This window comes from Myxine glutinosa, chromosome 5 (assembly GCF_964187855.1).
Source record: "Myxine glutinosa chromosome 5, kmMyxGlut1.1, whole genome shotgun sequence".
NCBI classification, from domain to species: domain Eukaryota; kingdom Metazoa; phylum Chordata; class Myxini; order Myxiniformes; family Myxinidae; genus Myxine; species Myxine glutinosa.
Window position 1 is genome coordinate 194,755,582 of NC_136265.1, and position 26,755 is coordinate 194,782,336.

The 26,755-nt window shown below is 44.7% G+C and overlaps 2 protein-coding genes across 6 annotated transcripts in view; one reads left to right on the top strand and one right to left on the bottom strand.

Annotated features, from left to right (window-relative positions):
* Window positions 1-12,124, top strand: part of LOC137426551 (uncharacterized) — a 28,613-nt gene extending 16,489 nt beyond the window's left edge. The window contains exons 5-11 of the mRNA XM_068115171.2: window positions 4,865-4,939; window positions 7,656-7,760; window positions 7,878-8,039; window positions 8,316-8,641; window positions 8,768-9,060; window positions 10,227-10,420; window positions 11,851-12,124. Of these exons, the coding sequence (XP_067971272.2) occupies window positions 4,865-4,939; window positions 7,656-7,760; window positions 7,878-8,039; window positions 8,316-8,641; window positions 8,768-9,060; window positions 10,227-10,390 (1,125 nt within the window). The 3' untranslated portion in view covers window positions 10,391-10,420; window positions 11,851-12,124. The remainder of the gene's footprint in view (window positions 1-4,864; window positions 4,940-7,655; window positions 7,761-7,877; window positions 8,040-8,315; window positions 8,642-8,767; window positions 9,061-10,226; window positions 10,421-11,850) is intronic.
* Window positions 12,121-26,755, bottom strand: part of LOC137426550 (SEC14-like protein 1) — a 62,420-nt gene continuing 47,785 nt past the window's right edge. For all 5 annotated transcript variants that reach the window (XM_068115169.2, XM_068115168.2, XM_078779315.1 and 2 more), the window contains 6 exons: window positions 24,625-24,796; window positions 15,997-16,131; window positions 15,721-15,858; window positions 15,346-15,612; window positions 14,134-14,315; window positions 12,121-13,442 (listed from right to left, as the gene is read on the bottom strand). In XM_068115169.2, the coding sequence (XP_067971270.2) occupies window positions 13,337-13,442; window positions 14,134-14,315; window positions 15,346-15,612; window positions 15,721-15,858; window positions 15,997-16,131; window positions 24,625-24,796 (1,000 nt within the window). In that variant the 3' untranslated portion in view covers window positions 12,121-13,336. The remainder of the gene's footprint in view (window positions 13,443-14,133; window positions 14,316-15,345; window positions 15,613-15,720; window positions 15,859-15,996; window positions 16,132-24,624; window positions 24,797-26,755) is intronic.

Consider the following 26,755-nt stretch of genomic DNA (forward strand, 5'->3'; position numbering starts at 1 on the left):
GTGAAAGTCAGTTCTAAAAAAAATGGAGAATCATCATATAACTTAAAATAATTTAAAAAAACTTTATTTCATAAGGGTATACACAATCAAATTGACAGAATTTGCTCTTTGATAATAAACATCAACCTCAATAATGAACATGCATTAATTACATTGCATACATGTAAATGACAGGACTTATTATTGGGGATTACATTTTTAATTTTTAATTAGAAATGTTTTGCTTTACAAATTCTAAAGGAAAAAAAATCGTTTCCCATTAGGTTTGGGCATGGAACCGAAAAGTGGTTACCGATGAGATCTGAAATCCCCAGGCCTGGTGTATATATACAGTCATGTGAAAAAGTAAGTACAACCCATGTAAAGTTTTGACTTTTTCAACATATTTCAACATACAGCTATTTGATCTTCATTTCAACAATATTGATAGATAAAGGTGATATAATATAACAAATATCATGAAACATTTACATTTTGTAGTCCATTGTATAATTTAAATAAACATAAACGCAAATTTCGCATGTGGAAAAAGTAAGTACACCCCTGGCTCTAATAGGTGGTCTTGCCCCCTTTGGCAGAAACAACCTCAAGTAGGCGTTTCTTATAATTGTCTACCAGTCTCTGACATCGACTGGGAGAAATTTTTGCCCACTCCTCCATGCAGAATTCTTTCAGCTGGGCCATGTTTGAGGGGTTTCTTGCATGCACAGTTCGTTTCAAATCCCCCCACAACATCTCGATGGGATTTAGATCCGGGCTTTGACTTGGCCATTCCAGAACCCCCAATTTCTTTCTTTTCAGCCATTCCTTGGTGGATTTACTGGTGTGTTTAGGGTCATTGTCATGTTGCAAGGTCCACCTTCGGTTGAGGTTCAACTTTCCGACAGATGGCCTCACATTATCCTCAAGCACCCTCTGGTACAATGAATAATTCATAGTGGATTCTATGATGAGCTGCCCAGGCCCTGAGGCAGCAAAGCTGCCCCAAACCATAATATTCCCACCACCATGCTTTACAGTTGGTATCAGGTTCTTGTGGTCAAATGCTGTCTTTGGTTTTCGCCAAACATGTCTTCTGGTACTGTGGCCAAATAGCTCTACCTTTGACTCATCCATCTGTCCAGAGCACATTGTTCCAGAAGTGCTGGTCTTTGCCTAGGTGTTCATTGGCAAACTTTAGTCTTGCCCTGATGTTCTTTCTGGACAGCAAAGGTTTCCTCCTGGCACACCTCCCATGTAGATCAAATTTGTGCAGCCTCTTTCTTATGGTAGACTCGTGCACTTTGACATCAACAGTGGCAAGAGCTACCTGTAGGTCCCGTGATGACATTCTGGGGTTCTTAGAGACTTCTTTCAGCATCTTGCGGTCTGCACTCGGGCTGAACTTGCTGGGGCGGCCTGGCCTGAACAAGTTGGCAGTTGTTTGGAATCTTCTGCACTTGTAGATGATCTTCCGGACAGTCGAATGATTGATTTCAAATTGTTTGGAGATCTTTTTAAATCCCTTCCCAGACTCGTAGGCATCTATAACCTTCTGTCTGAAGGCCTCAGAGAAGGCGTCTGTCTGAAGACCTTCTGTCAGAGAGCTCTTTTGATCTAGGCATGGTGATGCCGCACACTTCAACAACAAAGAGCAAACCAAACTAAATGTCTGAGGTTTAAATAAGACAGGTTCCTCCAAGATCCTCTCTAACGATGTTCTAATCATTTGCACCTGAGCTGGTGCACCTGATTCTAATTTTAGGTATTTGAAGTAGTGATAAATGTAGGGGTGTACTTACTTTTTCCACATGTGACATTTGCATTTATGTTTATTTAAATTATACAATGGACTACAGAATGTAAATGTTTCATGATATTTGTTATATTATATCACCTATATCTATCAATATTGTTGAAATGAAGATCAAATAGCTGTATGTTGAAATATTGTGAAAAAGTCAAAACTTTACATGGGGTGTACTTACTTTTTCACGTGACTGTGTATATATATATATATATATATATATATATATATATATATATATATATATATATATATATATATATATATATATATATAAACAGGAATCAAATTCCTGCGAGGGGCTAAGTGTGAAAAAATTCTGACAATGCGGGGCTCGAACCACGGACCTCCATTGATAACCCTCCATTGATAACGCGTCAACAGCTCACTGCGCTATTGAGCCAGCCGCAATCTCCTCAGAACTTTCCACACTTAACACTGCGAGCTTTATCATGGCCGATGTCTTACGTGCCTGCTCGGCAGACCCCAAATGTTAGTGTAAGTATATGCATGCGTATGTATGTGTGAATAAGTAGAAATGCATTGAAGATTAATTCATCTCCAATTTTATAAACAGGAATCAAATTCCTGAGAGGGGCTAAGTGTGATTTTTTTTTTCTTCCTGTATCTGATCAAAAAAGAAAGGAAAAAAAAAAAAAAAGGTATATTATGATGCAAAGATGAACTTATTTGATTTTGGCAGTGGTACTTGAGAACAGCTGAATGGACTAAAATCAAACTTGGTGCAAGTATGTGTCGTGATGTAATAAAGTGGGCGTAGGCATATTGGTCTATGTTGTGACGTCAGAGTGCCCTTCTAGTTAATGATAAATCTGAGGTCATAGGTGATGTGGTATGGCAGCCATGTTGGATTAAAGGAAAAACTTTGGGCATCTGAAACAGCCAAATTTTAAAAATTGGAAATTTGACACATCAGGAACTCACCAAGGGGAACAACATTTGATAACGGTGATGTCATCGGTGCCCTAATGTTGACATAATTTGGTGCATCGATAACCTTATCGGATCAATACAATTTTTTTTTTTTGTGGGATCTTAGAAATTTGTCGAGATAATTAAATTGGTATAGCAGCCATATTTGTTTTGAAAAAAATATTAAAAACTTTAAATCATCTCCAATATGGTTGACCAGATCGATGTGAAACGTTACATGTATGATCGACTACCCATGTGGAAAAAAGTTTGATAACTATGATGTCTGTGATGTGGTTTGGTAGCCATATTGGATTTTAATCCAAAACCTTTAAAAATCACCTCTCAAACCTCCCAACCAATTGACGTGAAACTTTAAGTGTGTCATCCAATACCCATGAGGATTAAGGTTTGATAACTAAAACGTCATCGGTCAAGTCTGGCAGCCATATTGGAATGAAGGAAAATCTTTAAATAGTTATTTTGATGCGATATCGCAGTGATACCTTATGGATATAACCTTGCAGCATATAGTGTGGTGACATCGGTGAAGTGGTATGGCAGCCATATTGGATAGAAAAACAAATATTTTCCGATCAATGCGAAACTTTATATATGTGATTGATTTACCAGTTTGAGTCAAGTTTTAAATTTATGACCTAATAAGTCATGTGGTCAAGCAACCATATTAGATTGAAAACAAAATCCTTTAAAATCTCTTCTAAAACCATTTCACAGATCATTGTGAAACTTCATATATATGATTGACTAACCCTGCTAAATAAAGGTTGATAACCAAAACGTCTTAGGTGACGTGATCTAGCTTTATTAAATCTAGTGATAAACTGATATAGTATTTAAGCGAAAAAATTTTTTTTTCAATATTCTGTCAAACTGCTCAACCAATCGATGCGAAACTTAACTTTAAGTATATAATCGAATACCGATGGGGATAAAAACTTGATAACTAAAACTTCATTGGTTAAGTGGTTTCAGAGAAAATACATTTTAATGTTTTATCTTCAATCTAAAATGGCTGTCAGAGCACGTGACCGATGACGTTTTAGTTATCAAACTTTTATCCACATGGTTAGTGCATGAAGTACGTAAACTTTTGTATCCTTTGGTGCAGCAGTTTGAGATTAAGATGTTTAAAGGTTTTACCTTCAATCCAACATGGCTGCCATATCAAGTGACCAATGACGTTTACATTTTCAAACTATATTCCACATGGCTGGTCGATCATATACAGGAAGTTTCGCATCGATCAATTAAGCGGTTGAAGAGAAAAATATTTTTCAATGATTTCCTTCGATACAATATGGCTGTCAAAACCATTTGAACTACGATGTCATACTTGTCAAACTTTATTCCTCACGGCTCACAGATTTTTAAGCGCCCACATAGAAATCGCTGCTTGCAGTTGTAAATGGCAGTTCTTGGGATCAACTATCTATGACAAATATAGTTTCATAAAAATGATGTAATAGAATAGCATCTGTCATTGGAATGAGCAACATCGGATGGCATCGTCATCGGAACGGGTGACGTGGGATGGCATCCTCATTGGAACTGCTGGAGTGGGATGGCATCATCATTGGAATGGGTAGCGTGGGATGGCATGGTCATTGGACCGGATGATGTGGGATGGCATCCTCATTGGAACCGGCGGAGTGGGATGGCATCGTCATAGGAACAGGTGTCGTTTGGTGTCCAGCACAACGGCTTTCGGTTATAAGCGGCAATTGTAGTTATAATTATTAAAATTATGGTTTTTATTTGCCTTGGAGACTTTGGGGCAGCACTACCGTGTTTAGTAGTGCATTTTTATGCCCGTCTTGCGATTGCCTGGGGCATAAGGGTCGACCACAAACGTGGAGGCCCCACTTGTGGGGTCAGGCAAATCCCCTCTTCCGTGAATGTCATTAGTGAGCCAGCTGGTCTTTTGATGACCAATCCGGACATTGTAATTCTTCCGGGACCATATACCCTCTGAGATATTGGTCCATTTTTCTTCACCACTTGGCCACATGACCGATTCATCAAACCACATGAGCGATTAGATCATTAAGTAGTGCTCATTTGTCATGAATGGTGATCGGATTTGAAAACAAATAGTTCTGCCTGCTGTGTGTGTGTTTTCAGTCATCCGCCTCATTCTCAAAGAATGACGAGAAGATCAGACTACTGTCAAACAAAATTGAGGAGCTTCTCGATCAGGTAATCTCTGTGGATTGGGGATAGTTTATCTCCTTTCCTCTTTCATTCCTCCTCACTCTTTCTTTTCTTTCATCAAACTATATCTCATTCCAAAGCTTGAAATTGGAACCAAAATGTAAGTGAATGCAACTATGTCATCTCATCTCGGCATTAAAATCTGCATAAATATGAATTCCTTTGGACCTGGTGGCACTGCTAATATGAAAACGAAGTTGGATCGTGCCGTACATAAAGGGCACATGCTAAAGGTTTGTTGCAAAAAGGAACCGTCATGTGTGTCGGGTCCTTGGTCCAACACAGTCACTCCAGGCATAAAATGGAAAACTAAGGTTGGGCCAACATGTGGTGAAAAGTAATTGTGCACGTTGGGGTTGGGGTCGGTGGAGTGGTGAGTTGGGTGACAGAATATAAATTTTTTAAATGCATTTTCCTGTACACTCATCAAAATGGAAATTCGTCTTCAGGTCTTCTTGCACCTCTGTTTGGAAATCATGCGATGGAAAGCCCTCACGTAATGGATGATGGTTACAACAGGATGCTTAAGGTCCCCAGCCTAAGTAATTGCTGGCAGTTTTGGATAGTTGGTGGTCCAAAGATCATTAAAAAATACAATATATATATTTGCCATAACGTCACAAGATGTAAGAGGAAATCCTTTGACCTGCAGAACTTGCCACCACTGCTGATGGCCACCATCATTGTAACCCTGTTCACACACTTGAGCATACACGCACAAGATGTGAAAGTGATGCAAAGTGTTTGTCATCACGTGTGTCACCGGTGCACCTTTTGTATCGAGTGGTGATGCTTGAGGGTGGTGAGCAGGGGAGGGTGCGGGGGCGAGTTGGGCGAACACAGGAGAGGATTTGGAGAAGGCAGAAGGAGTCTGATGTATCTGGGAGATGGAGATCAACACCAGAAGAAATGTGCAGGCCTTGATGTCCTTGGATTTCAAACCAAAATGGGAGCTGCTCAATAATCATAAAATGACCATTTCTGGAATCAACCTCTCCCCCACAAACCTCTCGTACCCCCAAACACACCTTTTCGGATCTCCTTTGATGCATTTAGCTGTTCTGTTTTGGAAGTCGTACATGCTAAAGAAGTGAATCCCCTTGATTATCTCCATATGTGGGTTTCAGAAGGTGCAACCGAGCCATCCCAGGTCTCAAAGTGCCCGTGTGTTCTGTAAAATAAACAAATACTAATGCCATCACCTTTAAAGCTAACGCTATGCCACCTTTCTAAACTAGTGCCCCCCCTCCTCCCCCATGACTATTGCTCCTGTGCCCTGCTCTCTATCTTTGTTGCTCTTATTTGTTTTGTTTGCAATGGTGCTATTTGAGCTGGGCTCGTCAATACACATTATGTTGAAGTTGGACATTTACATTTTTTTTTTTTTTTGTATACTGAATCGAGGCTCGTGAAAGAGCTAACATTTATTTCACGAACAAATCAACCAGACAAACAAAACATACAAAAACAGGGAGCGGAAGACAAGATGGGGAGAGGAGGGGAAGCACACAAACACAACATTTGAGAGCAGGGACATCGGGAGAAGCGCGGGAGGGAGAGGGCCTGGGGGGAGGAGGTGTGGGAAGGGGGGGGGGGGGAGATGTATAAAACACAAGGAGACCAAGGACTTCCAGGACAGAAGTTGGTATTTCAAAAAAGTGTAGGATTTGGGGTGAAATTAGCGGGGGTAGAAAAGATCAAGGTTTTGGATGGGGGAAGATAAGAGATGGTAGTGAACAGCTGTTTTAAAGACCTGGAGGGTGGAGTGGGATTGAAGAGAGTGAGGGAGTTTGTTCCAGAGGCGGGAGAAAAGAGGAATGAAGGAATGAAGGAGTGAAGGTGAGCAGAGAGTCTTGATTTTGGCAGTTTAACCATGAGGGTTGCAGGCAGATCTTGTGCGACCTGTAGTAATATTTGGGGGACAGAGCCCAGAGAGAGCTGGGGGGGTGGGGGGGGGGCAAGGCCAGAGAGGAGTCGGTAGAAGACGGAAAGACCACCAACCTGCCTGCGGTGAGTGAGTGAAAGGCCCTTGGAGTTAGCTTCATCGCGGGAGATGGCATTTCAACACATCCTAATCATCTTGTGTTGATATGTACAAAAAAAAACAAAAAAAAAATGTACAGATGTACAGTGTTGTTGGAAATGTACAGTGTTATGTACAGATGTTGGAAAAATGGGTTGGCAGGTGGGCCGTGCATAAGGAATGTGATATACAGTGCAATGCCACATACAACATGGATGTTAAACGGTTTTGTTTTCAATAATTAAGAGTGCACTGATTTATGTATTTATTTACATATGTGTACCCCGATTCAGAATCGGCACACTGTATCCCCGCGCATCGTAAGAGCGTGACCAAGGGTTGGCGTCAGGAAGGGCATCCGGCCATAAAAACATTGCCTCAAACAGGGGACCATGATTGTCATGGGGCCCGCAAGGCTAACCCCCGCTCTAGCGGGGAAAAATGGCCTTAAAACGATCATTCATTCATTCATATTCATATTACAAACTCACAGCTTCTTGTAGCAATTCTCCCACTCACTGGTCTGTTCTGGTCGGCTTGAATCTACAGCATTTCAAATGGAAATTGGGTACTTTGCCCAAGGCTTTGTGATGATAGATCCTCGTGAAGGGATTTTGGGGATTGTTGAACTGTGGACATAAGGTAAGTAATTGCATAACTGCCTTTGAACGTGCTCAGATTGAGCAGATGGGCTGTGAGGGCCGTGTGGAGGATGCTCAGAGTATGATGAAACTCGTAGAGAACCTGAAGTCAGAGCGAGAACAGCTGCACAACAATGCCTCGGTGAGTCTTATCGGCTTCCTTGTTGCTGACATTATGCACAACCTTGCTCATCTCATCTTGTCCTGGCCTCCACACATGCTTATGGGGAATAAGTGTTGTTTTCAACACCTGCTGCAGACCATCGAAACATTTGCAGCACAGGAGAAGCAGATGGAGGTGTGCGACGTGTGTGGGGCGTTTCTCATCATTGGTGATCCGCAGTCACGTGTGGATGATCACTTGATGGGCAAACAGCATATGGGCTACGCAAAGATCAAGAGCTCCATCAAGGAGATGAAGGTAGGTGAATCGCTGGGATGATTCGCAGTGGTTGGTCCTCTCCCTTCCCTCCAACCCGACCCCTCCCCCCAACCCCCCATATATTTTCCACCCTCATGATTGGTGAAAGTTGATACTCTTTCATGTGCATCTTGTGTTTCATTTGGAGTGATCCCAAAATAAAAACAAAAAATCAGATTGGATCTTTGGCAAGCAAATCCACCAGCTTGATAGGGAAGTTAATTGCCTTGAACTTCTTGCATTGTGAGAGCCGGTCGAGTGTCTTGCTGCTCGCAGGACAAAACGGGAAAGCGACACGAGGAGCCAGAGCGAGACCGGGAGGACAAAGCGAATAAAGATGAGGAAAAAGATCAGGAGAAAGAGCGTGACAAGGAGCGTGAGAAGGAACGAGAACGAGAGGAGAGGGATCATCGGCGAAAGGAAGAAGAAGAGAAGCGTGAAAAGGAGAGGGTGCGCGAGCGAGAACGGGAAAGGGAGAAGGAAAGGGAGAGCGAGCGGGAGGAGAGGAGACGACACCATAGCCGCTCTCGAGATCGTGAACGGAGGCAGAGTCGCACCCAAGATCACCGCGGGTCCCGTAGTGTGGAGCGGCACGGGAGCAGGTATGTGTTGGATCAAGCAGATCTTTGCCTCATTTATTTATTTAGCCTCAAAATTGCTTCTTTAGATGTTGTGCCTCCTTTTCCTTACACTTGCAACAATATCACCACGGATCCTCTTGTACGCAGGAGTCAAAGCAGCAAAGAACAGAGCCGCACGAGTGAACGTCGCCGTTCCCGCAGTCGAGACCACAAGGAGCATCGTCGTTCACGCAGCCGCGAGGGCCGAGACAGAGGAGACAGAGGAGACAGCCGCTCCCATCGCGACAAGGACGGACGTGGGCGAAACGGGGCTGGAGAGCGCGACAGCCGTGACAAGGACGGAGAGCGGGATGGAAAGAAAAAGGAGAGGGGGAGGGACAAAGATAAGGAACGAGAGAAGAACAAGGATAAAGAGAGGGAGAGAAGTTACCGGGAAAGTGGTGAGCAGTGAAAGCTTTTGCACAATTCCATTCCTCACAATGCAAAACGATAGTGATGTTGCCAAACGTGTTTTTATGACTAGCGAGTGGCCCACGCTCGCACGGGATACTCAACAGGGGTACGGATTGAGGCGGCAAAAATGCAAATGGCGTCTTGTGTCGAGACGGCAAACCGGAACAACAGTTCGCATTTATTGCCACATCTGATGCAATTTAAATGCTCTAATGGTGGCAAAGCCTCCATTGGTGTGTCGCTTTTTGATGCCTGGTAATAAAAATTTGTATTGGTGTCAAAATAATTGACCAATTGCAAATTAATAGTAGGATTGCGGAAGAGCATCAGTGGCAGTATGGGTTGTTTGTTTGTTTGGTCCCATGACAACATCCAGTACCAATTGTTCACTGAGCATCGCAGAGCTCTTACCTCTTCAATTCGCTTCGGATATGGTGAATTAATAATGGAAGTTTCACCAGGTTATCGAGGGGGGGGGGGGGGGGGGGGAATGTACTAAATAGTTAGTTTATGGCGTTTATCGGACTAGTCTGAAGATGTAGGCCGTGCCGTAGCGTTTTATCCGAGTGAGCGTTCCACCACATGAAAAATGTATTCATGATCTCTGATTCTCTGATCCGAATCCGGATTCGAATCCCGCCAGATGTTGTTGATTTATGGGAATTATTTGGGGTTCTCGAATAACAAAACCACCCTGTACTATGAATCTACTTTATAGCCAAAATTAATATTTTTGGGTCGGCCGAGTTGGAAGTTTGGGGCAGACATTGCACCAACTGGCCAGGCCTACTACTCAACTGTAGCCATCTCAGGAAGGAAGGAACTCATAATTTATTCGGTATTCTGGCGAAAGACACGGTAGGGTCTTTAACGTCTGCCAGTTAATGGGACACCCGGCTTTACATCCGTCCAAGGGGCCGCTTGCGCACTCAGTGATTGGACAGTTCCTGTCGGTGAAACGCCAGCCGGATTAGATGGTTCAGAGGTAAGTGAATCACCTCCGCACCATCTTCCCAAACTACCGTCTCTGCTCAAATAATAATGCTTTCGTTGTATTTTGTAGCTTGCTCCTTCACATTGGAATTCTGTTGGTTGAGTCGACAAGTCGACTCGGTTTGGAAGGTTAAAATGCACACCGTGGTTCCATTTACAGATTACAAGGGCTCCGCTGAAGGCAAGAGCAGTGGGCGAAAGAGGCGGTTGAGCAGTGGGAGAGACTCGTATGTCGAGAAGGAAGACTCTGTCGAGTACAAGAAAGCGGCTCTAAATGGGAACGAGGACTTGGATCCTCGAGAAGGTGAAATTGACCCCAATTAAACTTCTGCTCTGTCCAGGCCAGGGATGCAGGTGAGTGCTTTTTTTTACTTCTGCTAGCCTTACGAAGGAACTTTCTATTTTCCTTCCAACCCAGTCGACTCGTACCTCCCCTCCATTGCACCTAACCCCACGCTCCCACTTTCCCCTTGTTCTTCTTAACCAGACATGTAGTGCCCGCGACGCTCCACTCCCAGTTTCTCCCTTTCCAAAGGTCTAAAGGAGCAGGATGTATGCCTGGGCCTGCAGAAGTACAAGCTAGACATGCCCAAACGGTTTGAAGCAACCCTAGGTACCACTGAACTACACCAATTAACTTAACCTATCGGGTAAACGGTGTCTGAGTTTTATTTATTTTTATTTTACTCCATGTCCCTTTGTTCCATTCTCGTAGTTTCAGTGCAGGGTACTGCCTTGTTGAAAGTTATTTTGGCCTCTTGCAGTATAGCGTTTGAATTCAGTATTCATTACTCTCCCATAGTTCACCGTGGGGGGAGGGGGTGGGATGGCACAGGTAGCTGCAGGGTCTTTGCAAGTTTGTACGCTGCTATCACAGTGCCTGAAACTGGTAGAAATGCCTTTGATTTGACTGAAGATTCTTCTTCCCTCACTGGATTTATTTATGTTCCACATTTGGACACATCTCCTCAAAACCCATTCAAAAGCCCATGCTCAGCCTCAGGTTTGAAAGAAAGAAATTTGCAGGATCAAGTTTGATGACTTCTTTGGGGACCCTGAAGCAGCAAGTTGGGAATTGTTTATTTGCCCTCCCTTTCAGCACGACACAATTCATCTTGCATGTTTGTCAGCACATTGAGCCAGTGTATAACCCTCGGGATGCTGGCCAGGGTTGGCTTTATCATAGAGAAGACATCCGTTCGGTTTTTCCCAGCAGAGGCTGCCCGTCCCATTTTGGGCGAAGGTCCGAGCGCGCAAATTGAACTAACACGGTTTCTATCCATTTGAGTTTCACACTGTGCCGGAGCCAGGAAGTGCAGCACTGTAGCACGGTGCTTTGCCGTATTCTCTGTGGCCAACGGTGTTAACGGTGCAGTTTCTTTGCAAGCTCGGCGCGACGTAGTTTAACCTACCGGGCAGTGGCTTGGCGGTCGTGTTGAGTGGCCGGTGCCAGCAATTGTGTACAAGATACTCTATCTGTACAGGTATTCCAGAGGTACATGTCCCTCCTACACAATTGTCTCGGATGATAAGCAAATAATGTCCATGTACTGTGCAGTGGCTTTCACAATGGCCATGGCTTTATGCTCACATTGGCTAACGTAACGTAACGCCTCTCTCTCACATTCGGTGTTAAATTTGCCAAGAAATGGTGTGCTTGTGCAGTTTTAGTGGCAGAAGCGTCACTTCTGCCGTATTCAAATTGTGGTCCTTTTTGCACTTTTACCTGCGTGCTGCTCGTTTGGTTTACGGTTCATTGTCCTGACGCTCTCGTTTTCAAACAGTGTTCGAATTCCGAAGAATTCCTCCCCACGAAGGTCAAGACTGCAGCGGCACACACTGGAAAAATGTACGCAAGGTGTGAATCCCCCAGTGCATTTAGGAAGTTTTGATTACCTCCCTCCTAGCTTTCACCCCAAAGTAGATTCAAATGTTAAAGATGCAACCTGGTGTAAGCAGTTGTTTTTTTTCTTTTCTTTTCTTTAAGTGGTTTAGTGCTTCTTGAATTCAACTGTTATGTGATTATTGTACATTTTTCATTAAAAAAGACAAACTGCATTGCTGCACTTTTTATTGCAATTGTAAAGTATCATACATACACAGGTGAACACGTTTCCACCATTGATCAAAATTCGTTCACCTCGGCTCGTAGCTTGGACGTCGTCTCGTGGACGGGGAGCGTCCGGCAACGCACACGGAACTGAACGTTCCTTCTTTGCACCATTTACGTGTACTCATACCTGGAGTTTTCGGTCACTATTACATTCGTAGCGTACGAGTCCTATGTGCGCGGTCCTCGGACCGGTTGGGCCCAAGCCCCGGGCAAACGTCATTGTGACGAACCCCTTTCTTTCCCCATCGGGCGGGCCCGTGGCAGCCTTTATTGCTGTGTACTTCCTGAGATTAAAATTGCGACGATGGGAAATAATATCAAATGAAGAATATTGGTGACAGTTGACAGCTTCTCGTACACAGCCGCTGTGGTTAAAAGGGACGTACTCGAAACGCTTGTTCGATGAGCTTAGCGAGCTTCTTAAGATTATACAACTTGATTGGCTACATAGCATTTGTATTTTATTTTTAATGCTAAATTATAGAGGCTAAAATATGTACTTAAAGTGCATTAGATTTGTCCCTTTAAATTTCCTTTTGCGATCTTTCGACGGTCTCATTTTGGGAGGCCGCAGACAGCGTCAAGACGGAGTCTTACACGTGACTACAATATTGCTTGTGCTTCGGTTAATGAAATGAAAAACTTAAATTAGCTACATTCACTGAAAACGGACAATGCATTGTAGAAAAAACAAAATTCACATGATACCAGGTAATAAAAAAAAAAAAAAAAAAAAATACACGATACCAGGTTAGAAAAAGGGGGGCGGGGGAAAACACGATACCAGGGGGAAAAAAACAAAACACGATACCAGGTTAAAAGACGCCCCCACAAAAAACACGATAACAGGTTAAAAAGAAAAAGAAAAAAATACACGATACCAGGTTTAAAAAAAACAGGAAAAAAATACATACCAGGTAAAAAAAAACAACAAAAAAAAAACAACGCTGAGGGTAAGAAAACTTTGAAGAAAATTAAACTTGACCGTTCCATCCGGGCCGAGGTGACCCTGCGGTCCGCTTGCACCCCGATGGCGATGTGCTGAAGCTCTGTGCACACTGAACATGGCCAGGTCATATTGTGCATTTCAAGATGTCTGACATAGACCGGAGGATGGAAAGGTTGGGTGGGAGTGGAGGGGGAGGATAAGGCCTGGACTATCTCGATATCATGGAGCTGGATGCGGATTGCCTGGAGGAGGTGGTTACGCCGCTCAGCTGAGAGAAACCGCTGTGGCAGGATTCGAGGCTCGTCATGGATCCTCTGCAGAGAGATGATTCAATCATGAAGCCAGGCCGACTGGTGTAAAGTGTAAACAATGTGACAATGAAGCCAGCGCTACAGGCAGAAACAACCAGGATAAGAAAAGTAAAAGAAAAACCCAAATAATCCTATTAATTCAATATGCAAGTGTGCATTCAATTTTCCCTACAATGTCGGTCTTCCTGTTGGCGTCACTTCAAACACAAATGTCATGGGATTGGCATTGTTCTAGGGCCGTCCCATCCCATCAATTGCAGTTCTTTCCATCACCCATCCTCGACATGGATATCCGCTGCTATTTAATATTCCGTACACCTACCCCTCCTTACTCCTGAGGTATTTATTCTCTCCAGCTCTCCTGTCCTGTTTTCTATTTCTTTTTCTTATTTTTCCCTTCGTCTTTAACCGGTAGTGTGAAATTTACAAGCCATGTAAACTGGCATTCCAATAGTCCTTTAATCCCAATGGTGAACGCGTTGCTCAAAATAGTCCACCTGAGATGTCAGATTTCTTTGGACGGTTTGTTTTTAGAACTCGGCTGTTTTGTTTTGCAGAGGAGACCTTTCCAAGTATGCTGCTTTCCTTTTTTTTTTCTGCAGTTCAACTTCAGGTATACTGCTCTTGCTTGCAAAATTCGTTTACAAAATAAAAAAGGAAGATAGTCTTCGATCCGCCGGCGACTTTGACTCACCTGAAGTCACGGGAGGCGAGAACTTCGGTGAAGTACATGACTTTACATTTGTGGGATGACACCTGGAGGGTGGCAAGAACGTCGTCGACCCTCGGCAAGTTGCTGCTCGTCACCGACGAAGGCATTCCCTGGAAGCGCCATTGCAGAATGTAGAATCCAGGCCAACGGGTAATGTGAGAGCCCTGGGATGGAAAGGGCAACAAGGAACGAGGTCAGTGAAGAGGTCCAGATGGTTTTCCTGCAAGATCTTCATGAATGCGTCCAATGCGACTTAGGCACATCACGGTCTTCATGTGGTCTTGCGTTAATTGATAATTTCACACACAAACCTGCACAGGGGAGTTTGGACAGCATACACAGGGTGCGGAAGTGAAGCATCCGTAGTAATCGCAACCATCAATACCAACATTGAAATAAAATGTGAATTTGTGCACACTACGCCCACAATCTGACAGCTTCGTGAAAAGAACACCTCCTCCAAAGGGACCAACTATTGCACCGAAGGGCCGGAAACGGTTTTCACATCATCACAGGAGAAAGGCACACTTGCACCATGGCAACTCCGAGCGGTGTAGCAGGGTGCCAAAGGACGACCGACACCCAGCTGCCAAAATTCCAACAATCTGGAGAGCCCTGGAAAGTCGCGTAGATTTGCTAAACTCTCGTACTAAGCTGCTTTGGGCCCATTCCACCCTCTGCATATTACATTAGCTCTCCATTAGCCCCCCCTCCCCTCCCCCTCCTTCCCAATTGCTGCTACCAGTTGTAATTGTAGTTTGGTAATTTTCTGAAGATATGTTTCTTGCTGCTGGTAGTTTTGGCCATTTGGCCCATCGTGCTTGTTCTATGTAATTGCTTTAATATCTCGAGACTAAGCTACCACCATTGTGGAGAGGCCGAGTCACATCGACATCCTCTATGTCCGTCAAACCCATCAACATAATTTTTGCGTGTAAACAAATCTCCATCGTGTTGGAATCGCCATTGTTTTGAAGACGCGGAAGCTCTTGAGTGAAGCCAAGAGTACCTTTTTGAAAGTATCCAATCGGGAAAGGGATAGTTTAAAAAAAAAAAAAATGCAAAAGGGTCTTCAAAATGGTGGCATGAAAATGGTCGACCCAAGACCTTTGGAAAACTGGATAGGAAGTGCACCGATCACGAGTTAACTTTCCGATTACATGATTGACGTGGAGGAAAAGGCGCGCACCATACCTGGATGCTCTCCCCTTCGCGGCAGACAAGCGGTGACTCGACCTTGCTGTAATCGGAGCCAAGCACCCAGCTCCTGTCGATGAGCTGCACATTGTTGGTGCTGGCGGTCACGGTGGCCGGTGCTGGTGGCGCCGTGGCCCCTATCTCCTTCCGGGGCGTCACAGGAGGCGAACGCTTGCTGTGGTATAGGTTGAACGTGACGTCGCCCTTGATCACATCGAAGTCCCACATGATGACTGCCGATGCCTCGAGGATTTCGACGAGGATCTGTATCGGATAACGTTGTGCCCATATTATTTAAAAGTCAAACCACGAACGTTGCGTTGTTAACACACTCAAACAGCATCCGATCCCAAAAGGCGAGGTGTGACGTACCTCATGCGGAGCACCCTTGAACACACTTGCCGACTGATAAATGGTCTCCGTCCACAGTCGGATGTCGTCTCCCTGTTCCAATCCCCCCTCGGTGCGGTACAGAGACTTTGGGATGAGACTTCCCTCCGGAACCTCGCACTGTGAGGGTACCGCATGACGTCACACTCACTCGGCGTGCATTTTAAAATTCATCACTCATAATGTCAAGGCCTACGTGGTGAATAAGTAGAAACGCCGACCGTCTACACCGTTGGTCTGCATTTTGCCAGAACCTACCAGACAGTCACCTCCGAGGAAATCTGGCACGATGTCCTTGTCGATGTAATCGACGAGGCCGCCCAAGCCCTGGTAGTCGTTGCCACCGTAAATAAGAAATTTCTGCCGTGTGTTGTCATTGATGAATGGACTGACCTGGAGCAGATGGAAATAAGGAACATCAATTCAAAAATGCACATTTACCTGCTCCAAATATATCCAAAATAAAATATAAAATTAATGGCCCGGTCATCCTCTCCAAATATCAAATCTTCGTTTGGGATAAGGAATCGAAAATCGATATCGTATTAAAATTGTCCAATTTAAACACCTGTTCGCAACAATAAAGTTGCAGCAGAACGTCATCTATCTATATCTATAATTCCAGCAATCTCTGTGTGTGTGTGTGTGTGTGTGTGTCTGTGTGTGTGTTTGTCTGTGACCGCTGTTTCTCGACAACCACGGGTCCGATATACTTTAAACTTGCCAGGTATATTGCTGGGGACCCGAGGATGTGCCTTTTCAAGGTTTTAAATTAATCGCAGAAGTAGTTACCGAGCTATGTCCAAAAAACGATTCAACCAATCAGAGAGCAGCGAGCTATCACGTGTGCCGAACGTGGCGAACAGGCTCTGCCTCGGATGGCACATTTGAGAGCGTATTCATTTATTTCCCGTCGGCAAACTATGTTGGCGCTATGTTGGCGTTAAACGATGTTTTAAAACTAATTTGCGATTCTTTCGCTTTCCTGCGATATGCGACCTTCCGGAGCTCCTGTGAGAGCGTGCGCCATTACGGATAGTACGGGTACGGGCATGCCATATGTTGGCGTTAAACTATGTTTAAAAACTAATTAAAACCATTTCATGTAAATAGAGGGGGGGGGGGGGGGGGATTGTCACTGTACTCGCAAGCCGTTCGCCGTTCGCTTTGGCGTTGCGAATGGACCAAAACATTTCATGAACCAAACCATTTCATGTAAAGCGTTCGCCGTTCGCTTTGGCGTTCGAATGGACCAAAACATTTCATGGACCAAACCATTTCATGTAAATAGAGGGGGGGGGGATATAATTTTAGATATATATATAGTACGGGCATGCCCTAGTCTATCTATAATTCCAGTAATCTCTGTGTGTGTGTGTGTCTGTGTGTGTGTGTGTGTGTTTGTCTGTGACCGCTGTTTCTCGACAACCACGGGTCCGATATACTTGAAACTTGCCAGGTATATTGCTGGGGACCTGAGGATGTGCCTTTTCAAGGTTTCATATTAATCGGAGAAGTAGTTACCGAGCTATGGCGATTTAGCCGTTCGCCGTTCGCTTTGGCTTTGCGAATGGACCAAACCATTCATGTAAATAGAGGGGGGGGGGTTCTGTGGTCGTTCGCTTTGGCTTTGCGAATGGACCAAACCATTTCATGTAAATAGAGGGGGGGGTTCTGTGGTCGTTACTGCCACGCGGTTTGGAATGTTTTTCCGAACGGGCACCCACGTACGGGCACGTCCTAGTGTATTCAAACCTAGGTGTACAACAATCCCAACAACTAACTTTATGTACGCTACCTTGAGGTTGACGCGAGTTTTATCTGGATTGTTACAATTGTCACGTTAAGAGACGGTTGCTTGGTGTCCAATTCCCCGTCTCCACGAGCAACGTGATTACCACGTCGAGTAGGTGCCGAGAACAAGCCGATTGGATTAGTTCGGGGCCGGATATCCGGCCTATCGGTGGGATACAAAAGGTAAACTGTCCAGCTTGGTGGAGGATGCGCTCTACCAAGTACAGAGCGTACAACACTGGTACCAACACTGGTACAACACACAGAGGTACACTGGAACCATTAATTATATACATATACTCGAGGGTTGGGACGATCCATCGGTTTTCTCAAAAAGAGGTTCTTCAAACCAAATTTGTAACTTTCAAAGAAAAAGGAAGTAGCACACCTAGTCTCAGGTGACCGTTTCATCCAATCGATCGGTTTATCAATCCACTGCCCTGTTGCGTTGTCCTCCATGAGCCTCAACCTCGTTATTAAATAGTTCCAAAGGTGCGTTATCTGTACAGCAAAAGCAAACCTGCTGATCTCCGTTTTTAAGTATTTTTGGGAAGTCTTCTTTTGGCCTTATCTATTTTTGTGCGAGTTTGCTTCACAAAAACTTTACAAGAAAACTAGAACGAGCAATCGGAGATTGCAGGCCTTCAGCAGGCCTTGCTTTGTGTGGTGCATTGTAATCGTATGTACTTTATAGAGGTAGTCGAGAAAAGCTAACGCATAATACTGGCCACCACCAGGTGGCATTTGTGGCCTCCGTTAGCACATGTGCGAACAGACAGACCGACAAACAAACGGATCCAGATGCGGGAGACAAGAGTGGGGAGGAAGAATATCATTCAATAGTGAAGAATCACTTTAAAATTAAATAATTCTCGTATCCGAATCAATATTCAGATCTTCACCAAAATAGAATCGAATCGTCCTCGTGACACACCCAACCTGTCCAACAAGTTTCGTCCAAATCCGTCCACAACGTTTTCAGATATCCTGCCATATGTAGTTTTTGGCCCCATCTCCCAATGGTGAAGAATCACTTAAAAAATTTGCTGATCTGGATCCGAATCCGGATCTTCACCAAAATCGAATCGTTGCGTCCTTGTCGCATATGCTACCTTCTCTGCCAAATTTCGTCCAAATTATTACCTTGTGGCAAAGGTAACATTTCCCTCTCCATGTCCCTCCATCCGGATCATCATCTCTGGACCCCCCCCCCCCTCCCCTCCGCACTTCACGTTACTCTCCATCATTATTTTGGTCAGCTCCTTCCGCCAACTGCATTCGTAATCAAAGAACTGCATGATATCTCCCTCCTCCCTCCTGAGCACCCGAACCAACAACCTCTCATACCTTCTCTAACGTCCCTTAATTCCACCCATATAATGTAGTCGCATTTCTTCCTTTCCCCAAGAGATCCCTATCATCCCCTCTTGGAATCCGCATCTCCATCCTCTCCAGCAATCTCTCAAACTTCACTTTTCTTGAGGCCCAAACCCCTCAAATCCAAGAGAACTGTTGTATGACAAATTTGCAAATTTATTCTTAGCGTAACCTGAATCATTCGATCGATCGCGTATAACTCCAGAAACCCTTCTACCTTACTCTACCCTGCCCTCATCCACAATGCAGCTGCCCCCCTTCCCCACAATAGGAACCCCTCGGTACTTCAATTTTCCCACCTTCATCATTTCCTGTCCCATCCGATCCCTAAATCAAAATCCTCCCTTCCCTCTCTCTTGCTCACCATTATCTATTTCCCCACATTTATCCTCAGTCCCTCACTTTGCAAACTCTCCTTCCATGCAACCATTGCACCCTGAAATCCATCCTCGAAGTATGACATCACAGTCGCCAGTGGTACTTAAGTATGCGCATGTTTAAAGGAATGAAAAAACATGACTATATAAACACCGTCAGGCCTTGGAGCAAGCATCTCAGGTGTGAAAGCTCTTGTTTTGGCACCTTCTGCATTCCTTTTGAATTTCACCTGTTCGTGATCTCAATCATAATAACACGCAGTTCATGTGGAGCTTGACAGGTCTCCGGAAGCTCAAGTGGAGTTCCCCATAAATGAAAATCACAACTTGAAGGATCCTTTGGGAAATCCACTCCATTCTCTGTGTGCAGTATTCCCAAAACTTGTACTTGGTGCCGTGTGCTAGAGGAACTACCAACCCCCAAACGCTCTGTGGTCACTCCAATACCAGAATGAAGGTTGGTCACTCCAATACCAGAATGAAGGTTGGTCACTCCAATACCAGAATGAAGGTTGGTCACTCCAATACCAGAATGAAGGTTGGTCACTCCAATACCAGAATGAAGGTTGGTCACTCCAATACCAGAATGAAGGTTGGTCACTCCAATACCAGAATGAAGGTTGGTCACTCCAATATTAGATCGGAACTCGGTAGAGCACATACCTCCGCCAGGCTGAACAGTTTATGTTTTGTATCCCACTGATAGGCCGGATCTAGATTCGGACCCGAACCGAAATCTAATTGACTTGTTCTCATCACCAAACCAACTCGTCCACCAAGTTTAGTCATAACTCATCCATAACTTTGATAAATATCATGTTATATATCGCTTTTCGCCCGATCTCTCAATGGTGAAGAATCACTTAAAAATTAAATAATTCTAATATCTGAATCCATATTCAGATCTTCACCAAAATCTAATTGAATCGTCCTTGTCAGACACCCAACTGGTCCACCAAGTTTCGTCCAAATCCATCCACAACTTTTTTCAGATATCCTACTATGTATCATTTTGGCCACATCTCCCAATGGTGAATCTTCCAACTTGAAAAATTTGCTGATCCGGATCCAAAATTGAATAATTGCGTCCTTGTCGCATACGCTACCTTCTCTGTCAAATTTCGTCCGAATCCGTCCACAACGTTGAGATATTTTGTTCACAAACAGACAAACAGACAGTGAAAACATAACCTCCATCCACCTTCGGTCGCAGAGGTAACGAGAGAGTCCATAGAACACTTTACCCCATGCAGGTTGTTAAAGCATGGGAAGTGTTTTTTTCAATTCCTGCTTTACATTTTCCACGCATGACCTATATTAGCTTTGTTTGCCAACATTGAACAATGGGCATGACGGCGACCATACGAAGCCGAGGGTTCAAACAGATCGGTCCAGAACAGATTGGTCCTGCCACCTTTTCGTGGAGAAAATGACTATTTTGGAACGATCTTTGAGAAGAAGATGCACGAAACAAACGTTTTTGGACGAGTTGCATCACTGGGTGCTGTTATTTTGTCTGAATCTCAATGTTCTCCCGCCCTGAGAGCGGTAAATTTGATCGGTCGATACGGCGTGAAATTCCACCAAAATACTGCTAAAAGCCGATTCGTGTTCCACAGTGTTCAAAAATAAATTAAATTTGAGTTCCTTAATAATAGACAAGAGTGAACCAATAATTGTTAACCTCTCATCTTGCGCTGCATGCGTGGGGTAATGAACATGATTTGGATTTTTATCAAAATCCGACATTTGTGTTACCACCTGTATTAATTATTTAATACCGCATCGTTGGAAGTATGTCTGAGTTACAAAGGGCCAGGTGTGATATTGCGAATTGTAATTTAATGCTCCTATGGTTTTGTAACTTAAGAGAATGGAAAAAGACGAAAAGGTTTTAATTATTTATCAATGTAACACATGTTGGCCTTACGCAAGTCTAGGGGTCACCAAAGCACAATAAAAACGGATACAGCTTTTCGTCGATTTTGCCATCGCAACTTTTAAAATGTATTATTTCAAGTATTTTTTAATTAGTTATTTAATTAATTAATTTCAAAGTATTAGCAAGTATTTTTCCGTGGATACTCCAAAGTTTAATAACCAACCTGGTGTTATCCACTTTTACATGGTGCACCTGGAAGAATAGCAGTTTTTGTCCCCCGTCGCACCGCGGAGCGAAAGGGGGACAATGGTTTTCCCCTCCGTCCGTGTGTGCGTCCGTCCGTCCATGCGTGCGTGCGTAAGCAAAGGACCGAATTCTAATTTGGTGTGTGGGTGCAACCCACGTCAAAATCAAAGATGGCCGCCGCCATGTATGTCTGACGCCATGTATGTCTGAACCTTGTGAGCGGAATATCTTGAAAAATAAGCAAAGTACAGTACCAACTTCTAATCTAGTGTGTGGGTGTATCTTGGCATAAGGAAGAACGCTATTGAAAATTGGGTCGCCACGTCAAAATCCAAGATGGCCGCCACCATATATATATATATATATATGTCTGAACCTTGTGAGCGAAATATCTTGAAAAATAAACGAACTACTAACTTCTAATCTGGTGTGTGGGTGTATCTACGCATAAGGGAGAACGCGATTGAAAATTGGGTCGCCATGTCAAAATCCAAGATGGCCGCCTTGCGTCTTCCACTTTGTCAACTCACATCACTTCACCGACGGGGGACCTAGGCGTAACGCTGGTGTACTTTGTTTTTTTTTTTGTATACAAGATCGAGGCTCGTGAAAGAGCGAACATTAATCACACAAAAAGTCAAACCGACACAAACCGACACATAAAACACAAAATAAGGGGAGCGGTAGACAAGATGGGGAGAGAGGGGGAAGGACACAAACATTTGAGAGCAGGGACATCGAGAGAAATGTGGGAGGGAGATGGCTTGGGGGGAGGTGGGAGAGGTATAAAACACATGGACACTGCAATGACTTCCAGGAAAGAAGTTGGAATTTCGAAAAAGTATCTGGAATGAATTAGCGGGGGTAGAAAAGATCAAGGTTTTGGATGGGGGAAGATAAAAGATGGTGGTGAACAGCTGTTTTAAAGACCTGGAGGGAGGAGTGGGATTGAAGGGAGTGGGGGAGTTTGTCCCAGAGGCGGGAGAAAAGGGGAATGAAAGAGTGAAGGTGAGCAGAGAGCCTAGATTTTGGCAGTTTAACCATAAGAGGGTTGCTGGCAGATCTTGTGCGACCTGTCGGAATATTTGGGGGACAGAGCACAGAGAGAGCTGGGGGAGCAAGGCCGGAGAGGAGTCGGTAGAAGACAGAAAGACCACCAACCTGTCTGCGGTGAGTGAGTGAAAGGCCCTCGGAGTTAGCTTCGTCGCAGGAGATTCCAATGATTCTGAAAGCTTTGCCTTCAACAGCGTGAAGCCGAGCTAGGTGTGAGGCAGGAGCACCGGCCCAGAGGGGGGAACAGTATTCCATTGAGCTGTGGATGAAAGCCTTGAATGTGGTGAGGAGCTCAGGTGTGCCAAGGAAGGACTTCGCACAACGGAGGATGCCCAGTCGGCGACTGGCTTTGGAGGCCAGCTTGGAAATGTGGTTTTTCCAAGAAAGATCATGGCAGATAGTGAGACCCAAAAGCTTGAGCGACAGAACTTCTTGGAGAGGATTGTTGAGAAAGTAGAGTTTTCCAGTCGGTCTTTTTGGAGAGACATAGTAAGAGTGTGAGATTTGTCAGGATTGAAAGACATGTTCCACTTGTTTGACCAGTCTGTGATTTTGTCCAAGTCTGCAGAGAGTGAGGAGGCTGCAGGCTGCCGATTTGAGGGATGAGGAATGGAGCGGCAGAGAGTGGAGTCATCAGCAAAGAGATTTTCCAGAGAGTCGGAGAGATCATTGATGAAGACCAGAAAAAGCACGGGGCCCAGAATACTACCTTGGGGAACTCCAGCCAGAACAGGAAGGGGCGATGAGAGAAATCCATTCAGCGCCACACGTTGACTACGACCAGAGAGGAAGTCCGCAAGCCAAGCGTGGAGATTTCCATGGATCCCATAGGAGGAGAGTTTGGTGAGCAGAGCTGGGTGCCAGACCGTATCGAAGGCACGTGATATGTCGAGGGAGACAGCTCTGATTTCCTGTTTGGCATTGAGGACCTCCATCCATTGTTGAGGCAGCAGAAGCAACATGTCCAGAGTAGAATGACCTGGTCTGAATCCAAATTGATGATCGGAGATCAAGCCATTGGAGAAGAGGAAGGATTTGATGTCAGAAGCAATGATTGATTCCATGACTTTGCTGATAATTGGGAGCAGGCTGATTGGTCTGTCGTTGCAAGGATCTGTTTTTGCACCTTTTTGAGTAAAGCGGTTATGTTTGCTGATTTCCAAGATGCTGGCAGATGACCTTGAGCAAAAGAGAGGGTGAAAAGAACAGAGAGAGGGTGAGATAGAGCGGCAGAGCAGGATTTTAGGACCCGTGGGCTGATGCCATCTGGTCCAGTTGCAGAATCAGAGTCGAGGTTTGACAAAAACTTCTCCACCTTGTCAGGAGAGAAGGAAACAGAGTCCAGGAGCAGTTGGGTTCGACTGGGTAAGGTGGGAACAGAGAGAGATGGGTTTGAGACACAAGATTTTGAGGCAAACACAGAGTTGAGGCATTCGGCTTTGTCATGTGCGGTGTCGTATTATCATTGCAGCGTATTATCATTAGTTTTGTCACGACGACGACAAAACTAATGTTTGAGAGCAGGATGTCTGTAGCGAGCCAGGAATGACTACACGTGTAATCAGCGAAGTCAAAATTACGAGCGATGTGCTTAGATGGGAGCACCAAACAGGACAATCCATGGACTCAGACTCGACGACACCACTGACACCTGCAATCTCCGCCAGCCCTCCCCACACAATAAAACATATAATGGAAGACAGCGCGGTTATGGATCCACAAAAGCAACAGCACAATATCTTAGTTGGGAGAGATCTCTGGGTCGCTCCTTCGAGATCGATCGGCAATCTGCATGCTGTGGGCCTGTTGGAGCAGAACTGACCTGGGATAATCAACAACAACCAAAACCCACCTTGTTTTTCCATCCTCGAGAGCGAAGGAAGCGATTGCAATTTCTTTAATTGCAGATGTGTGGTACACATGAAGAATAAGCAACGTGTGTTTTTGTGGCTTCACACCAGAAAGGCATTAGATTGCCTCGGTGAGCAATGCCTAATCTATTCAGATGTCACAGTTTAGCTTTAAAGCATGAGGATAACCAGGAAAAACAACGGCTAATGATTCCCTCCTACCAAACTAGGATAAACAAAGGTAGAAAGAACAAGCGAAGCGATTGTGCACCGAGGCTCGGAAGAAAGCGGGGCGTGTCCTGCTCACCAGGGTCCAGAGGACCGGGAAGACGCGAGGAGCACGTACGATGAGCAGTCGTCCGAGCGTTTCTGGGTAGTTTGCCTCCACCACCTCGATGATCCGCAGCAAGGCCTTAACGCCAGGTCGCCACAAATGGCGCATGTTGAGGCCTTCCAAGTCAACCAAGCACGTCCATGCACTGAGAGTGACAAGTCAGGGGAATGCAAACGATGGTTTTCGCCAGAAGCACGAGATGCAACATCGTGGTAAAATACAAACAAAATTGCAAACAAATTAATTACAAGATGCATTTTTTACAATAGATCTTTTATATTATACCACCTGCAAGGACTGTGGTGACCAACGTTTTGCAAATGGTGGATAATGGATCCAACACAATCTTTGGTCCCAAAACAATACATAGTTCCTCACATTGCTCATCCTTCATATAGAGGCAGAAGCCTCTTCCCTCGGTGCAGACCTTGATAAAATCACAAGATGGTCAAACACTTGGAATCTGTCCTTCAATCCTGAGAAATTCCAATCTCTCTCCCCAAAAGGACCGTCTGGCAAACCCTCATGTCCCCACCCACCCCACCTCCTGCAGGGCCCACACGGTCCACTATCAACCACCTTCTGGCGTAACTACCTAAGTACAGGATTACTGCTCACCTCCACTCATTTGTTCCTCTATTTCTGCCTGTGGAACAAACTTCCACATTCTCGTCAATCTCATCCTCCCTTCCAGGTGTTCAAGACACCCGTTTATCACCATCTCAGATCACCCCCCCCCCCTCCCCATTCCCAAACCATGATATTTTCTACCCCATTAAATTAACTTCCCTCTCCCATTTTTTTCCCCCTTCATGACTTTGTTTCTGCATCCATCTTGTCCACCCCCATATGTCATCCCCTACATTCCTTATTTCTCCAAGTCTCCCTCTATTTTGTCCCTCAACCCTACCGTTGGTGTGTTCCCCCTTTTCTGCTGTTCCTTTTATTCTGTTACATCCTGATCCGTTCTATGTTGCACTCCTCCACAAGCCTTGACTTTTTTTTTATATATCCAAAGGCTTCAGAATGGAGTGAAACAAGGGATGAGAGCAGGCTGGCAACAGGAAGAGGACGACTAAGTGCAGGTAGTTAATGTCCACTTCTTGGGTGTAGGAAACCCAATGGACACTAATTGTTCTATACGGAGGCAACAGGCCCGTTATAATCACAGAGCACCAGCCTTAATGAGATAAGATTGTGTACAATATGGGTTAAAGGCCAGGTGAGGACGATGTTTAAGCACCACACCCCCATCCCCTCCTTCCAGACCTACCAACGTCCTAAAATACCCGATTTGAACCACAATGCCACCATACTAAGTAGAGCATACGTCACAAAAGGAAAGTAGCGTGAGATGCACATATCAGTGTGCTTGTGTATACTAGAGAAATACCCGTGCTACGCACGGGTGGGAGGCCAGAAGCAAACAGGCAATGCAGATACGGTGAATGCTAAAGCATGAAACCAATAAATTCCACATTCCTGTAGCACCTTCAGTCGCACATCAGACATGGACAGCAAGTTCGTGAAGGACTTCCATGAAAAACGCACCTGTTCGCAAACAAACGGGTACGTTCACGTGGAGAAACATCGATCGTGGGACCGTGGCGAATCTGCATATGGCGATGGCAAAATATCAGAAATTGAAGGCTTTTTTATTTTATTTTAAACGATTCATATAAACATCCGTTGAATCATATCACACGCAAATCATCAAAATCTAAACAGTATCTTAAGAATTTCAATAAAAGCCACATACATCACTGTTCATATCGGTAAATATTATTCCATCGTGTTTCAAATCGTGATCGATACACGATGATCGTGATGATGGTGATGGTGAATCGTGATCGATAATCGTGTTCACAATCGCTATGTCGTATGTACTCCCGATACGTGTACCAAATTCCCGATACGTGTAACTGTACCAAATCAACAGTTAAAAGGATTTTGAGCCGAGAGGTGTTATGGCCTTGGCAAGATCGATGGAGACAGCGATCTGTTAGATCTGATCCTCCTTCATGCCGAAGTGCAGATCCTCCTTCATGCCACATCCGATCGGTGCAGCCGTTTGTGCGGCACACAGTGCAGCGATCGGTGCAGC